The sequence below is a fragment of the Podarcis tiliguerta genome (genome assembly GCF_965153285.1).
Source record: "Podarcis tiliguerta genome assembly, chromosome: 11".
Classification (NCBI taxonomy): Eukaryota; Metazoa; Chordata; class Lepidosauria; order Squamata; family Lacertidae; genus Podarcis; species Podarcis tiliguerta.
In genome coordinates, this window is record NC_139544.1 from 50,505,772 (window position 1) to 50,519,489 (window position 13,718).

The following is a 13,718-nucleotide window of genomic DNA, read 5'->3' on the forward strand; positions in this document are numbered from 1 at the left end:
CTCCAGCATTTCTTCCCGAGATCTCTTCTACTTTGAAATTCCAGGGATCTGAGACCTCCTGTAAGCAAATCAGATGCTCTACGACTGAGCCATGATAATAAATTACCTACAACACAAGCGGCTTCCCTACACTTTTACCACTTCCCTGCATGAGCTCAACTACTTAACTTCTTGCACTTTGTACAGCCCTCTTCAGGTGTTCTTCCTCATACAATTACCACTGTTTTATGGGAAGCAGAGGGGCTGCCGCTCCTTCGCACATCACCAGCACCACCTTCACAACCCTCCACACCTGGTAGCTGAAAGTCTGTAGCCAGGATCCTTTTCTACTCATTTAGACTCCCTGTGTGACCTAGAAAGCTGATATTCTCGGGTTCAACATTATTCAGGGAGCCTACATGAATGAAGCAGGCTAGTTCAGCACCAAACTATGGGAAACTGTGGGAATGGTGATGGAGGGACAGAAGCAGAGAACACATCCCTGATCCTTGTCTCCCATCATAGTAATTGTGTAAGGCGGGCATCCCCAACCTGCAGCCCTCCAGATATTTTGGCCTACAATTCCCATGATCCTTAGCTAACAGGACCAGTGGTCAGGGATGATGGGAATTGTAGTCCAAAACATCTGGAGGGCCGCAGGTTGGGGGTGCCTGGTGTAAGGAGAAGAATGCCTGAATAGGGCATTGCATCATTCTGGACAACCACGATAATAAGTTTAAACAGAGACTTCAGACACCGTGAATGCAATAAGAGTTTGGCTCTGTGGACTTAGCCTTCTAATCTAGCTGAGTCGGGAACCCATTTGGTAACCTTCACAACCATCAGCTTCAGTATCCCTATCTATAAAATGGGCGTAAGGATGACCTGACCACAGGATTGTTGTGAGGGTGAACAAAGCATGCTAAGCAAGTAGAAAAGAGAGGAACAGCTCTTTTTAAAACATGCACAGTAAAAGTGTTATAAAATTGGAAGACAGAACAGTTTCAGTTGTCTACAGACTAAAGGAACCCAAACCAAACACATATCAGCATATCCATCCTCCTTTTTGAATTAGATTTCACATTGCAAAATAATAATAATAAAATGGCGCAACTGTGTTGTAGTATCCTTATGCAGATTCCTCTAATCAGAGAGGAATGTAACTACTTAATACTCACCACTACTTACCCTCCTGCACAGTACAACTTTGAGTTAAGCCACAAAAGATTGTTTAAATGCTGTTAAGGGACAGATCTACAAAAACAAATTTAAGGCCAGGCCAACAAAATCCAATACTGGTGAAAGCTGGTTTCACTGCTCTTGAATTCCTTGTGCTAAATTCCACTGCCATGTAACAGCCAAGTTCTATCTTGTTAAGTTACATTGGCCGTAATACTAGTCTACCATAAACAACATAACTGGCAAACCATTTCAGTAGCTCGACCGGTAATGTTCTTCCCTTCTGATTGAGAGTATTCATGGACTGTATTTACAGTTTTTGTATACAATATTAACAGTCTTCTCTTTTTTTTTGTCGCTTCCACTATCCTTTTCTTGTTTATGTCTCAAACTACAATGCTCTTTGGATCCTTTGTTATTATGTATGTAATAAAGAGACAGGTATGTCCTTGGTTATAAGTGTGGTTTAGCAGTAGATACCAGTACTATAATATTATTTGTCTCTTGGGGGTTTTTTTATTCCACTCCATCCCCAAAACTCGTGGTCGGTGGTTACATAAAAATCTCAATTAATGCATCACAATTAATTCCAGTAGCATCTGAAAAACCCACATATTTGAATGCGAAATTATCAAACTGGCTGAAACCCATCTCATCCTTCTCTCTAGTCTCTCCTGATTCATTGTCTCTCACCTGTCACACAAGTCTGTAGTACTTGGCATCCCATTGATGGCACCACATGTCCTCACACACGCACACTGCTTAAATTTATCTTGCATGCTACAGTGATGTCATAATATAATTCAGTTTTGCTTAGAAAAGGATTTTATCAGCATTGAAGGTACCACGGTGCTTATTGCTGCAGTTTTCTTTCATGCAATGAAATGCATCATATTGACGTTGCCAGAAGTTGCAGCCCAAGAAAGACGGACATAGGCAGTGTGTAGTCCATGCTGGGGAACCCTTTTCAGTCTGGGGCCTGCAATCTCTCATGAGCTCCCTTCCAGGGGCTGCATACTGGTAGATGGTGCAGTGCTCCAATCCAGCCAAATAAAAGTTGACAGTTTCTTTGCATGCATGTGTGCATGCCCACACCTTCATATTCTTTCTCCTCAGCCAAGAGGAGCTATCACAGTTCAAGGAAACATTCTAGAAAAGCAAAAGCAATTAAGGAGGGTATGGCCTCCTTTAGGTGATGCGGTCTCAGAAGAATTTCAAGGCCAAATAACGAGGTGCGGAGGACCTAAGATGTCCCACGCTTGGTGTACCACATAGTCTCTTGTGTCAAGTGGGTCCCTGTCTTGCCACATCTGATAAGTTACTGTTCATTGCCATCCTCTCTTACGCAGACTCTGTCTTCAGGTTAAGCAGAAACTGGTTTGAGCTAAACAAGAGTTTATTATTGATTGATTGATTTTATATACCACGCTATACCTGGAGGCCTCAGGGCGGTTCACAGAACCTGCAACCAAAATGCAGTGCTATGGGAATTTAACTACCTACCGATTTCCCACCTCAGCTGAAGCATAAACAATGCCTGTTAAGGATCGTTAGCACCTGATACTCATTCCACTAGTTAGTTGCCATTTTAGTCTCTTTAAGGATGCTGTTAAAATTCAAGCTCCGGTCCCTTCTACATGTTTTTTTTATGGTTGAATGTGGTCTCCTCTACTTGGGAGTTGGTTGGACTTCTTCAACACTGAGATCCATCCCAACTCTGATCGGGTGGCATATTGTAAGCAGTCTGGTGAGCAGATGGACCATCCTCCATTATAGAGTGAAAGGCCTTTTTCATCCTCTTCGCCAGTCATCAGATAATCAGGGCATGGCTTTATGTTCCATGTCAGCACCAACTTTCAGGTTCCCTATGCTGTTGGGAATACAATCTTCCATGTTTCAGCTTTCTCTTGGCTTTTATGAGCAGCATAGTGAAAAGAAGAGAGTGGCAAATGAATATTTCAGAAATACAGTTCGTTTAAAATAGATTGACTGCAAATTATATTTTAATGTTGTTTGGATATGTGTTTACTTTTCATGAAAGGTGACAGGATGATGTCAAAGAAGAATGAAGCACAGAAAAGGGGACAGCTTTTGCCTTAATAGCTTCACAAGCACCAGTATCTTGGTTGGGACTCGGCCCATTCAGTTCTTAGCATTTCTGCCATGGGTGCCAACAAGATAACAAGACCAATCTTTCATGGTTCTTTTTCTCAAGCCCATGAAAACTGAACAATCAGTTCATTTCAGTAAAGCAGGCCTGCATGCAACCACCAGGCATTTATTGTGGTCTGCTGGATTCTTGACACACGCACCCTACACCATTTATGCAGACCCAGAGCCACAGATCATTTGCTTTGTATGCAGAAAGTCCAAAGTTCAATCCTTGATAGGTCTAGGCAAGGTTTGGAGAGACCAAAGGTTTGGAGATCTGTTACCAGTAAGTATAGGCAGTACTGAGCCCAATGAGACATGGCTTTGTAGGCATTCTCAGACTTCCAACTGCATCCTTTTCCATCTACCTTATGGGTTGATCTTAAATGACAAATGAAACTTCTTATTTACTTTTGTCCGGAAATTATATACTGTGCTGAACAAGAGACACGATGGCACAGCTATATCTAACTTATAAAATGAAAGTCGGGTTGGTGAATTAGAAATACTGAGCGAAGTAGTTCCTGACAAAGTGTTTGCGGTAACGTGGTATCTTCCGCTTTCTGTGTCACATTGGATAAAAGCTCATATTAAAACAAATTTGTCCACGCTTGTTGCATTTAATATATTAATAGGGCAAGAGTGGTTATAGATTGCACCTAATGATTCTTGTTTTGTAGTTTCTGAGCTAGAAAGTGGTGCAAAGCACTGAAAATAGGTTATTAGATTTATATTTTTAAATCTAGATTTCCAAACAGAGTAAGGTTAAGCACGTTGTTGTAAAGTGATAGACCAGTCATAGTTATTCACAGGCTGAAGTATTAGCCCCAGAGTTTTCCTCCAGTTTTCATGGGGATGCAGCAAAAAATGTCTTCCTGCAATATTGGATTCATCTTTCTTTTCCTTTTTCTTTTTGAGTGGGTGGATAGACAGATTTTAATAATTTTTATTTCTTACCTTTAACTATGAGGTGGTTAATGCTTTCTATATCTTATTCTTCAAAGGAGAGAAAAACCTTAGGCCACCTCTTATGCAAAATTGGGAAATGAAAATTCACCCACCTCCCTGAGTGTCCCAGAATGTTCCCTCCACTTTTGAGGGAGGTACAGAGCCCTGTGTAAATGTGATGGGTTGTGAAACAGACATTTGTACTACAATAGTGTGGTGTAGTGGTTAGGAGTGGTGGACTCGTAATCTGGTGAACCGGATTCGCTTCCCCGCTCCTCCACATGCAGCTGCTGGGTGACCTTGGGCTAGTCACACTTCTCTGAAGTCTCTCAGCCTCACTCACCTCACAGAGTGTTTGTTGTGGGGGAGGAAGGGAAAGGAGAATGTTAGCTGCTTTGAGATTCCTTAAAGTGATAAAGCGAGATATCAAATCCAAACAACAACAACTCCTCCTCCTCTTCTTCTTCTTCTTCTTCTTCTTCTATAGCAACAACTATAAACTGAGAGGAGCTGCATAGCACCATCCTGGGTATGTTTTTGCTGCAGCACAAGGATGCACTATTGATGGATGCAGATCCACTCTAGTGACCTTAAGACTGAGTTCAAGTGCCCAAGTGCTCTTTTGCACTTGTCTTTTGGCTTACACCAAAATCTAACACCTTTGCCAAGACATTAGTTTTAGGCTTTTCCGTGATGGGGAGGGGAAAAACTGCTTCAGTCAAGAGCTCTGGGTGTTCTGGGACCTCTTCTCCACCAGCTTCTCCACCATGGAATTATTGAGCTATTCCATCAACCTAACTTACAGAACAATGGTTGTACACCGTATGCTTGTGTTACTGTTCAGACCCCAGGACACTGTCAGGACCAGTGTAAACCAGGTGTGAATTGGGATGCACGTTCAAATGCAGACACCACCCAGACCCTAACAGTTTTTTCCTGGTGCAAAGTACATTTGGAGAGTTACCATTGCAGAGTAGCTGCATTTAGGATAACAGTCCACACCAAGAGAGTTTGCAGTACCCCTGTCAGAAGTCATATCTTCTGGATTAATGCAGCATCCCTATTATACATCTGTGTCAAGGGATATAGAGGTACTGATTGATTATATATCCTAATCTAGAAAATATATTGATTCTGTATCTTGTTTGTGGCTGCACAATGTTTTTCTCATCTGCATGGCTATCTATAACTTTTTTAAACGCAAACAAATGTTTGCAAAGAGCATTTGACAGCAGCGACTCCTGTTGGGGCATTTTGGTTTGTAATAACTGGGGACTTGGCTTTTTAGCAATTTGTATTAATACCAGCTTTTTGGATCAACAAAATGTAGCTTAACAACTGCCTTTGCCTGGCTCAGTGAAAATCCCTAAAGTAGTTACATTGTGTCCAGATGCAAATTTGACAGCACTGCATTAGGAGATTAAAACACCAACACACATTTATTTTTTATTTTATTTTATTATTATTTTAAAAGCTGTTTCTTGTCAGATAACTGTTTATATTTTTAGCTGTTCACTCTTTTTTAATCAATAGCATCCTGTTACCCCCAAAGCCTCATTTTGAGTGGGCCAGTAAGAATATGTCTTCTCCTAGTTAATTCTGTATATAAGGTTTCACACACTGTAACATTGTGTTGTGCAGGAAGGGAACCAACATTTCAATCCATTCCCTTTTACTATTGAAAATAGTGTTCAGATCACTAGAAATACCAAACTGCTTGACCCAAACTGGATAAGCAACTGAAGCACCTGCCCAAGGAACTCGCTCTTCTAAGAGATATGTCATTTTCAGAGTAGACCCCTTTATCTTAATGGGCCTACTTGGAGTTTGACTTAGTGGGATACCACCTATTATTTGAGGGGATAATAAGTCTATAGCCTTCCCCAGTTGGGTATCTTTCAGATGTTCTGGGGCTCCAAATTCTAAGAGCCCCAGCATGGGCAGTGACCAAGGATGTTGGGAGTTGTAGTCCAAAACATCTGGACTACAGCAAGGGCTGAAGAAAGATGCACTGTAGCCTTTGTGAATGTGGAAAAAAACTCCCACAAATGGAACTATATGAACCTGTTTGAGTTTCGAAAGCAGCTTGGACTTCAGTGGCCGTCAGAGTTTCTTGCTCAACTCAGAAGGTTAATCTTTCCTTTGTCACTGCTTCTAGTGTCCATCTGTCCCTAGTTTCTCTGAACTTCCTGCCTTCCCAGCTTGGTGCTGTTATCCTTCTCACACTGTTTCCTGAAGGACATGATTAAAAGTGCAAGAATTGTGTTAAGGAGTTGGGTGTTGTGTTTAAGATATGATTGCAATTCAAAGAGAGAGTTAGGGGCATGTTAGTGTCTTCCAAAAAGTGTTACAGTTTTGGCTCCTTGGCCATTTGGTTCTTTGTATGAGGGATGCTGCTGGATGAGATTAATGTGGATAGCTGCTATTGACCAGAAGCATGATTGATTCAGATTACCTTGAGCATAACTGTGATTACAGAACCTCAGAAAGCACATGGGAAGTGTCCATGAATGAAATGCTCTTTGCCTTTGTGAAATTAATATGACATGCTACAATCCTAACCCCACGTACCTGTGAGTCAGTCCCGCTGAATTCAACAGGACTTATTTCTGAGTAGGCATGGATATGATTGCTCTGTTAGTAATATAGCTAAGCTAGAATCCTTCTCATTGATGTGCTAGCTTTACAAGGGTAAGGAGCGAATTTATTTTGTCCTAAATGTTGATTACATTTCTATCCCGTCTTTTGTCCAAGGAGCTCAAGGCAGAATATAGGGCATTTTCCCACTGCCCCTTTACCCTCAAAACAACACTTTTGAGTAGTTTAGACTGAGAGAAAATGACTGGCCCAAGATCACCCAGTGAGCTCCATGGCTGAGTGGAATTTTGAATCTGGGTCTCCCAAGTCCTAGACTGACGTTCCAACCTCTACATTGGGAAAGTAGAAAAGAAAAGAGAAGTTGATATCTCATTTGGTGCAACCCTACCGCTTAGCAGAGGTGGCTCTGTTTGTCTGAATGCATACTTTCTATTGTGATTCAGGAAAGAAGCTTAAATGAAGGCAAGGGGATCCAATGAGACTGATGCTTGAAGGTATTGAATTGAGAAATTGAGTTGAGAGAGGGAATTTTCCCAGCTGTTTTCATGTTCGTTCAGAGAACTTACAAGACTTGTGTTTGGTTATTTCAGTACCCCAAGCAGAAATTGTGTCGCCCTGGTAACACTCTTGTGTCTTTGTCAACATGTACAGTAGTCGTATAACCCTGACTGGGCCAGCAAGAAAATTGTGGGTTGTGTAGTAAAGCAAGAGAAACATCTGAACATCATCATCATCATCAGGCAAAAAGGGGATTTTTTATTGGACTGGTATACCCTGTGCAGACATTCATTTTGTACGTGTAGTGGTAAGAACTACATTAGCCTGATGTACAGGTCCCCATGTGATGTTCACATGTTTGGATAAGGGGATGCATGCAAAGACCCAACTTTTAGGCAGAATCTGGGTACCTCGATCTTGTGGCAAACAAATTGCGCAGATTGGACCTCTCTATGCATGTTGAGATCTGTGTGTGGAAAACTTTAAGACTAGTGTGTGGCCGCCAGACAGGAGGAAATGGAGCTGGCACAATCCACCGCCATACATTCAGGTTGATCATCTCTGTACAGTTAATATTGAGTTGTGTGAATGCATTTTCATAGTCAAGACTAAGAAACTGCTTTATATACCCAGTGAGATCACTGATCCACTTAACCCAGTAGTGCCTTCCATGAGCAAGGCTTTGTCTCTTGGGTCTCCTCCAGGTCTTTTATCTGAAGATGCAAGGAATCTAACATGAACCTTAAACCTTCAAACCTTGGCCTCTGCTTCTAAGCTCTGGCTTCTCCTTGATTGCAGTAATCAATTATACTACGCACTTCTGACATGAAAGAGCTCTGTTTTTAAAAGAAGTAAAAAGAAGTTGAGAAACTCCATGTATTCTGATTTTAACTACATGGACTTCCATTTATTTATTTTATTTCAAGTTGTCCTGATGAAGGAATAAAGCCTTTCTTCCATCTTGCTGAAAGCAACCCTGACCCAAACACAGTTACTTTTGTATCTGAAAGGTCATTATTTCAAGACCACTCTTCAATGTGATCAGTCTGCATTAATTTGTGTTTTCCTATAGGCTTCATCAGTATATGAAATTTCATAATTATCTTGTGCCAGTAATTAAAGCTTATAGTGTTAGTCCGATTTTAGAGGGTTGTTTCAATGGCTGTGAACTGATTAGAGTGAATTTAGTGGCTTAGGAATCCATCAAATCTACTTTCGGGGGTAAACTTTTATTAGAATTAAGCATTAATTGCATATTATACTAATCCACAACTTTGTGGGATTTCCCTACCACCACATGATTTGAAGGTATATCTTAAGACTCTTAAATTGTGAAAGCATAATAGATAGAGTTGTGCATCGGGGTGGTGGGAAAATACTGTGTTGGGTCAGGTTTTGTTTAGCATTTTTTTTAAAAAATAATAAAACTGTGGATACCTTTGATATATAATTTATTTAGAGACTGTCTTTCAATGTTACTCCTCTCAAAGCAGGTGAGAATACATCTAAAATGAGTATCTAGATGACTTAAGTTGTAATATTGTGCCTACTTCCTGGGGGCAAATCCTGGTGAACTTACTTCTGAGTAGACGTGCATAGGATGCACTGTTAGCAAGCTAAATGTATTCATAAGTGAAATAATCAGTTTTCAGTGTGTGTGCGCCCTGAGATCTCCCCTTCTGCTTGTAGGCATTACGTTTTTCCTGCGCATAGTCCTGTCTTACTTGGATTTCCTGGCCTTATGTATTTATACACAGAGGGTGGTTTAAAGGTTACAAATGTGATCCTGTCAGATTGACAACTAACTGTTCTAATGAGGAAAAAATCCTCAAAGCATGAAATTTGAATGAAATGTGTGATTATAATTCAAGAACTGTTTACCCAGATCTCTGGGGACCTCCCAAATAAATGCAGAGCAGGGAAGTTAGATAAACCCTCTGTTCCCTCTTCCCTCTCCCCTCTCTAAAATATACATATGGACCTAAACTCTGCGTAGATTCGTAAGGAAGAGTACAAAATAAAACTTTACCATTAGCAAAAGGCGGCTGCTTAGAACTGACATTGCCACCTCTTGCTGTTTATTAATACTGTATGTGTTTTGTTACCACATTGAGTAGTAAGGAAATAGGTGCTTTGAATTATTAAAGTTGATTCTGGAGAATAGCTGTATGCTCAGATGGCATTTGCTTCAGCATATGCAAATTATTTAGTTTCATTTGGGATCAATTCCCAGGGGCCTTCCTTTCCTGTGATGCTCTGAATTTGGCAAGTTTAAGCCAGTCCCAATCTTCTTTCTCTCTCTCTCTCTCTCTCTCTCTCTCTCTCTCTCTCCCCCCCCCCAACCCTCTTAACCTCTCTCCCCATTTTTGGCTTAGCTTGTACAGTGCAAAAGAAAATTAAGAAGCGGAATCCACCCACTAGTGTATTGTGCAATGAACATGCTTTATTTTTCCAACACCATGGACAAAAAAAAAATTATATGAATACAGGAAAACAGGAGTTTCCGTTGGTGTTTATACATTGGTGGGTAGGGGAGGGTTTTCCTCCACCTTAACAAAAGAAATTGATGAGGTGTTTTGTTGTTGTTGTTGTTAGAAAACAGTTTTCACCTGTCCAATACATTAAAACATTAGCAGCAAGCTTCATTTCATTCCAAATATTTTCCGGGCTAATCTCCTGTAATGATAGCAGCAAGCAATTTTCAAGTTCAGCATTCAGAAGCAGTTGCATTTGGGGAGGGTGGAGAACAACCCCCCCTCCAATACCCAAACACACACACACACACACACACACACACACACACTTCCCCCGTCCGCCTCCGCCATACCGAAACCCCCCAAAAAATGAAAAGAGCAAGTGCTCTGTCGGGGGGGGGGGGTGTCTATAGTAGCCTGTCAATTGATTTCCCTTTAAGCATTAAATGCCAGCTCTGAAGCTGAATTACGTTCTATGCCTCTAACCTATTTCCTGCTTTCAAAAGAAAGCCCAGTGACTTTGCGGTGGGGGGGGGGCGGTGGGGGGAGAGAGAGAAGAGAAAAAATTAAAAAGAGGCTAGGGCTTGAAGCAATCTTCCTCTGTTTCATTCTCAACCCTCGTTTTGTAGGTTGTTGACCAGGCAGTCAGAAAACACTGCTCCTCTCTCCTTTTGAGCGAGGTCAGAGACGGGGGGCTGCTGGGTGGTGTTTTTTTTCTATTCCCCCCCCCCTTCTTTTTCTCTCTGAGTCGAGTTCTCAGGCAGCTGCGTACAATGCTGGGAGCCAGCCAGCAGCAGAGACAGATGGTAGAGTTATTAGATGTGCATCATACGATTCCCTTCCTGCCACTCGCTTTTTAATCAAATTAAAACAAAAAAGAAAGAGAGGGAGAGAGAGAGAGAGAGGGGGGAGTCAATTAACTGCATTTGTATTCTCTTCAATAATGGACCCTATTCCACTTTTACCCTAAGGCAGTTGAGTGGAAATTTTAGGGGAGAAAAGAGTGTGGCTGGAACTTGGGGGTTTTTTGTTTTGCTTTTTGGTGGGGAGATTTTTTTCTTAAAAAAAATAAATCTTTATTTTATTTTTCTTTCCAAAATCTCTTTTAAGAATCACCGTTATCCCAGGGTGTGGAGTTTGAGGGGGGGGGGGAATCCAAGTGAAAAAGTTGAAGCTATCTCTTCTTGCATGCACTAGGAATTGCGGCTAAATCGGGACTGGGAAGGCTTCCAGATTTGCTGTGGAAAGTTAACTGTCTGACAGAAGAGTCCTAGCCACCTCCTCTCCCCCCCCCCTCCCCGCACCACCCCACCCCTAACGTCAGGAATGGTTTCTCCCTGCTTTGCATATTCACCATGCTTGGCCTGGCCATATGGGAAAATGCGACTGAAGGAATTGTTGTGAAAAAAGGGACAGCGAGTTTGAAATAAAAAGTTGTTAAGAGTGGTACTGGAGAGGGGAAAAAAAAAAAAGAATACGAGACCATGTATTGCGCATACACAATCCCTGGCATGGGAGGAAACTCTTTGATGTACTACTATAATGGCAAAGCGGTAAGCTAGCTCTGTAATTAAAGGTGTAATTTTGACAAGTTTTATTGTCGTAGGAATGAGAGTCATTTGCTGCATTTATTGCTTTGAAAGTTGTTCTGGGCTACTTCAGCCTTCCTTATTCCGTAAGCTATTTAATTCTTGCTAATGTTATATATACTGTTGAGCGTAGGGGGGGTTGGTGGGGGCTTTATAATCAGAAAGAGAAAGCTGGTCTTTTCGTTTGTTTTGTTTATTTTTTATTTTGTTTTAAAAAAGCAAAAACTGACTTCAAAATAGATTGCAATGCTTTTTACAGCCTGAAACTTTTTAAAGTCATAAAGTTGGTCATTTTTGAGCCAGTCGTTCTTTCACTTATCTGGATGGTCTGTACGGAACAAGGGCATTATTAATGCAAGCAGGGAGAAATCAGTTTTCTGTGCAGATAAGTTGTTAGTGCATTTCTCTCTGTCTGAGACGAGATGTTTCAGCTTCCCGAGTCGGGCTCTGCAGCTGAGTTCATTTTACCTAGCAGCCACTGACAGAGAACGCTAGATGCTGAGCATTTGATGAATTCAGTGAGAAACAGTAATAAAATAGTGCAAAATAACAAAAAAGACCAATTATTGCAAGCATCACTTTACATTGTTTAGAATGTTTCCCTGCATCTCTCTCTCTCTCTCTCTCTCTCTCTCTCTCTCTTTCTTTCTTTCTTTCTTTTCTCTCTTTCTTTTCTCTCTTTCTCTCTCTTTCTCTCTCTCTTCAGAAACACTTTATTTAAGGAGAGGGGGGGCGAAATAGTGTCTGGTATTTTACGGATAACCTCAGCAGAAGGTTTATACTTGCCATCTGGAAGTCTGCTGAATTTATTTATTTATTTTTTTATTCCTGGCTAGGTCCTGGAAAGGAAAAAAAGAGATTTAAAAATAAAAAATAATAATCTTTTAATGGGCTGCTGAGGTAAAGAGATGTGTTGCTGGGAAAAAAAACACAGGAAAATAAAATGTGGAAGTTCTGGAAAGAAGGCAGCCTGCGTTCTCTCAACTTTTCAGCATTTCGTCTGATACCAGTCAAGGGGAGAGCAGTTAGGCCAAAAGGGAACTATTAGAGCTTGAACCAAGGCCTTTTTCAAAGGTACGGGACAGCGCAAACTAATTATGCCACGCATATGAGCGGGTGCTATACAAGCACACACGTATAATATATAGAGATTACATTATTTCGTACGAGAAACCCATCCCTATGAATGAACATCTGTTGGAATAACTCAGTTCCACCCTCAGTTAGAACACTTACTAGCAAGAGATGTTGTCTTCATCAGGTATTTAGCAATGTTTTTGAATAATATTCTGGATTAATGCAGTTTGTTAAGAAAGAGGAGAGTTTAAGTAAGCACAGAGAAATACATCTTTATATATTTGTGTGTGTGTGTGTGTGTGTGTGTGTATATATAATTTGAAGCCATATATATTGCATTTGATATATTGATCTATTGCATATGAAGCCAGTACCTGCATTTGGAGCATGTGGGGAAGCTAATAAATGCAAACGTTAAAATTAGAAAAATCAAAAAGTGTCCAGAATTTACATATCACAACTGCAGGGTTTTCTGTAAAAGAAAATACTTTTTTTTCATGGGGGTAGTTTTGATGGGTTGAGTGACTGAGGTCATCAATGAAATGAAGTGGCTGTCCTTTTATCACTGAGGGCCTGAAGTTACAAAACTTTCATTAAAAGTAAAATAGATTAAACATGCATCGCACATGCTAAGGTGGCCACGCACAGTACAATTGCATCCATGTGGTTTGTAGACGTTTAGAAGGGAAATTCTGGACATGAGATCATACTGCTGGTAATGCCCCCCCTTCCTCTACTCCCCCCATTTAGTAAATATTTTCAGTTGGAGTTGATTTTTTGACAGGGGAGGGAGAGTCTGGAAAGGAGGATGTTACTCATAAAAATCAAGAGCACTGTCAGAGGAAATGTATTTATAGGAACCATTAAATGGCATTTATTAAAAACAAATCTGTTGGTATGTGTTCAACAAAAAGAAACCAGGAAATGTCACACTGCACATGAAGCTTTTTGTGGGGTGGGAGGTGAAACAATAAACACTGGTGGTATCAGCAGAGGGCATTTTTTAAAAAACACCCAAACCTGGAAATTCCTTGATTCAGTTCTGTAATAAGGCATCAGTCCTCATGGTAAAGTTACAGGGTCTTTGTGGAAGAGGCCAGAATCTTGGCATTTGACGGGAGAAGGGGAGAAATTGTGTTTCTGTCTTTTTGCGGGGCTACCTTTTTATGTGGCCAGCATCGTTCTAGCTCGGATTGTACATAATGCAGGTCTTGATTGGGTGCCA

The 13,718-nt window shown here is 40.9% G+C and overlaps 1 protein-coding gene across 31 annotated transcripts in view; it reads left to right on the forward strand.

Moving 5' to 3' along the window:
• TCF4 (transcription factor 4) overlaps positions 1-13,718 on the forward strand; it is a 341,723-nt gene that overhangs the window by 228,968 nt on the left and 99,037 nt on the right. For 2 of the 31 annotated variants that reach the window (XM_083402853.1, XM_083402856.1), the window contains exon 1: positions 11,187-11,380. The exons of 27 other annotated variants lie outside the window; for them this stretch is intronic. In XM_083402853.1, the coding sequence (XP_083258979.1) occupies positions 11,312-11,380 (69 nt within the window). In that variant the 5' untranslated portion in view covers positions 11,187-11,311. Of the gene's footprint in view, positions 1-5,523; positions 11,381-13,718 lie in introns of those variants that run through there. 2 more of the 31 variants (XR_014502787.1, XM_083402854.1) reach the window with 2 other exon arrangements.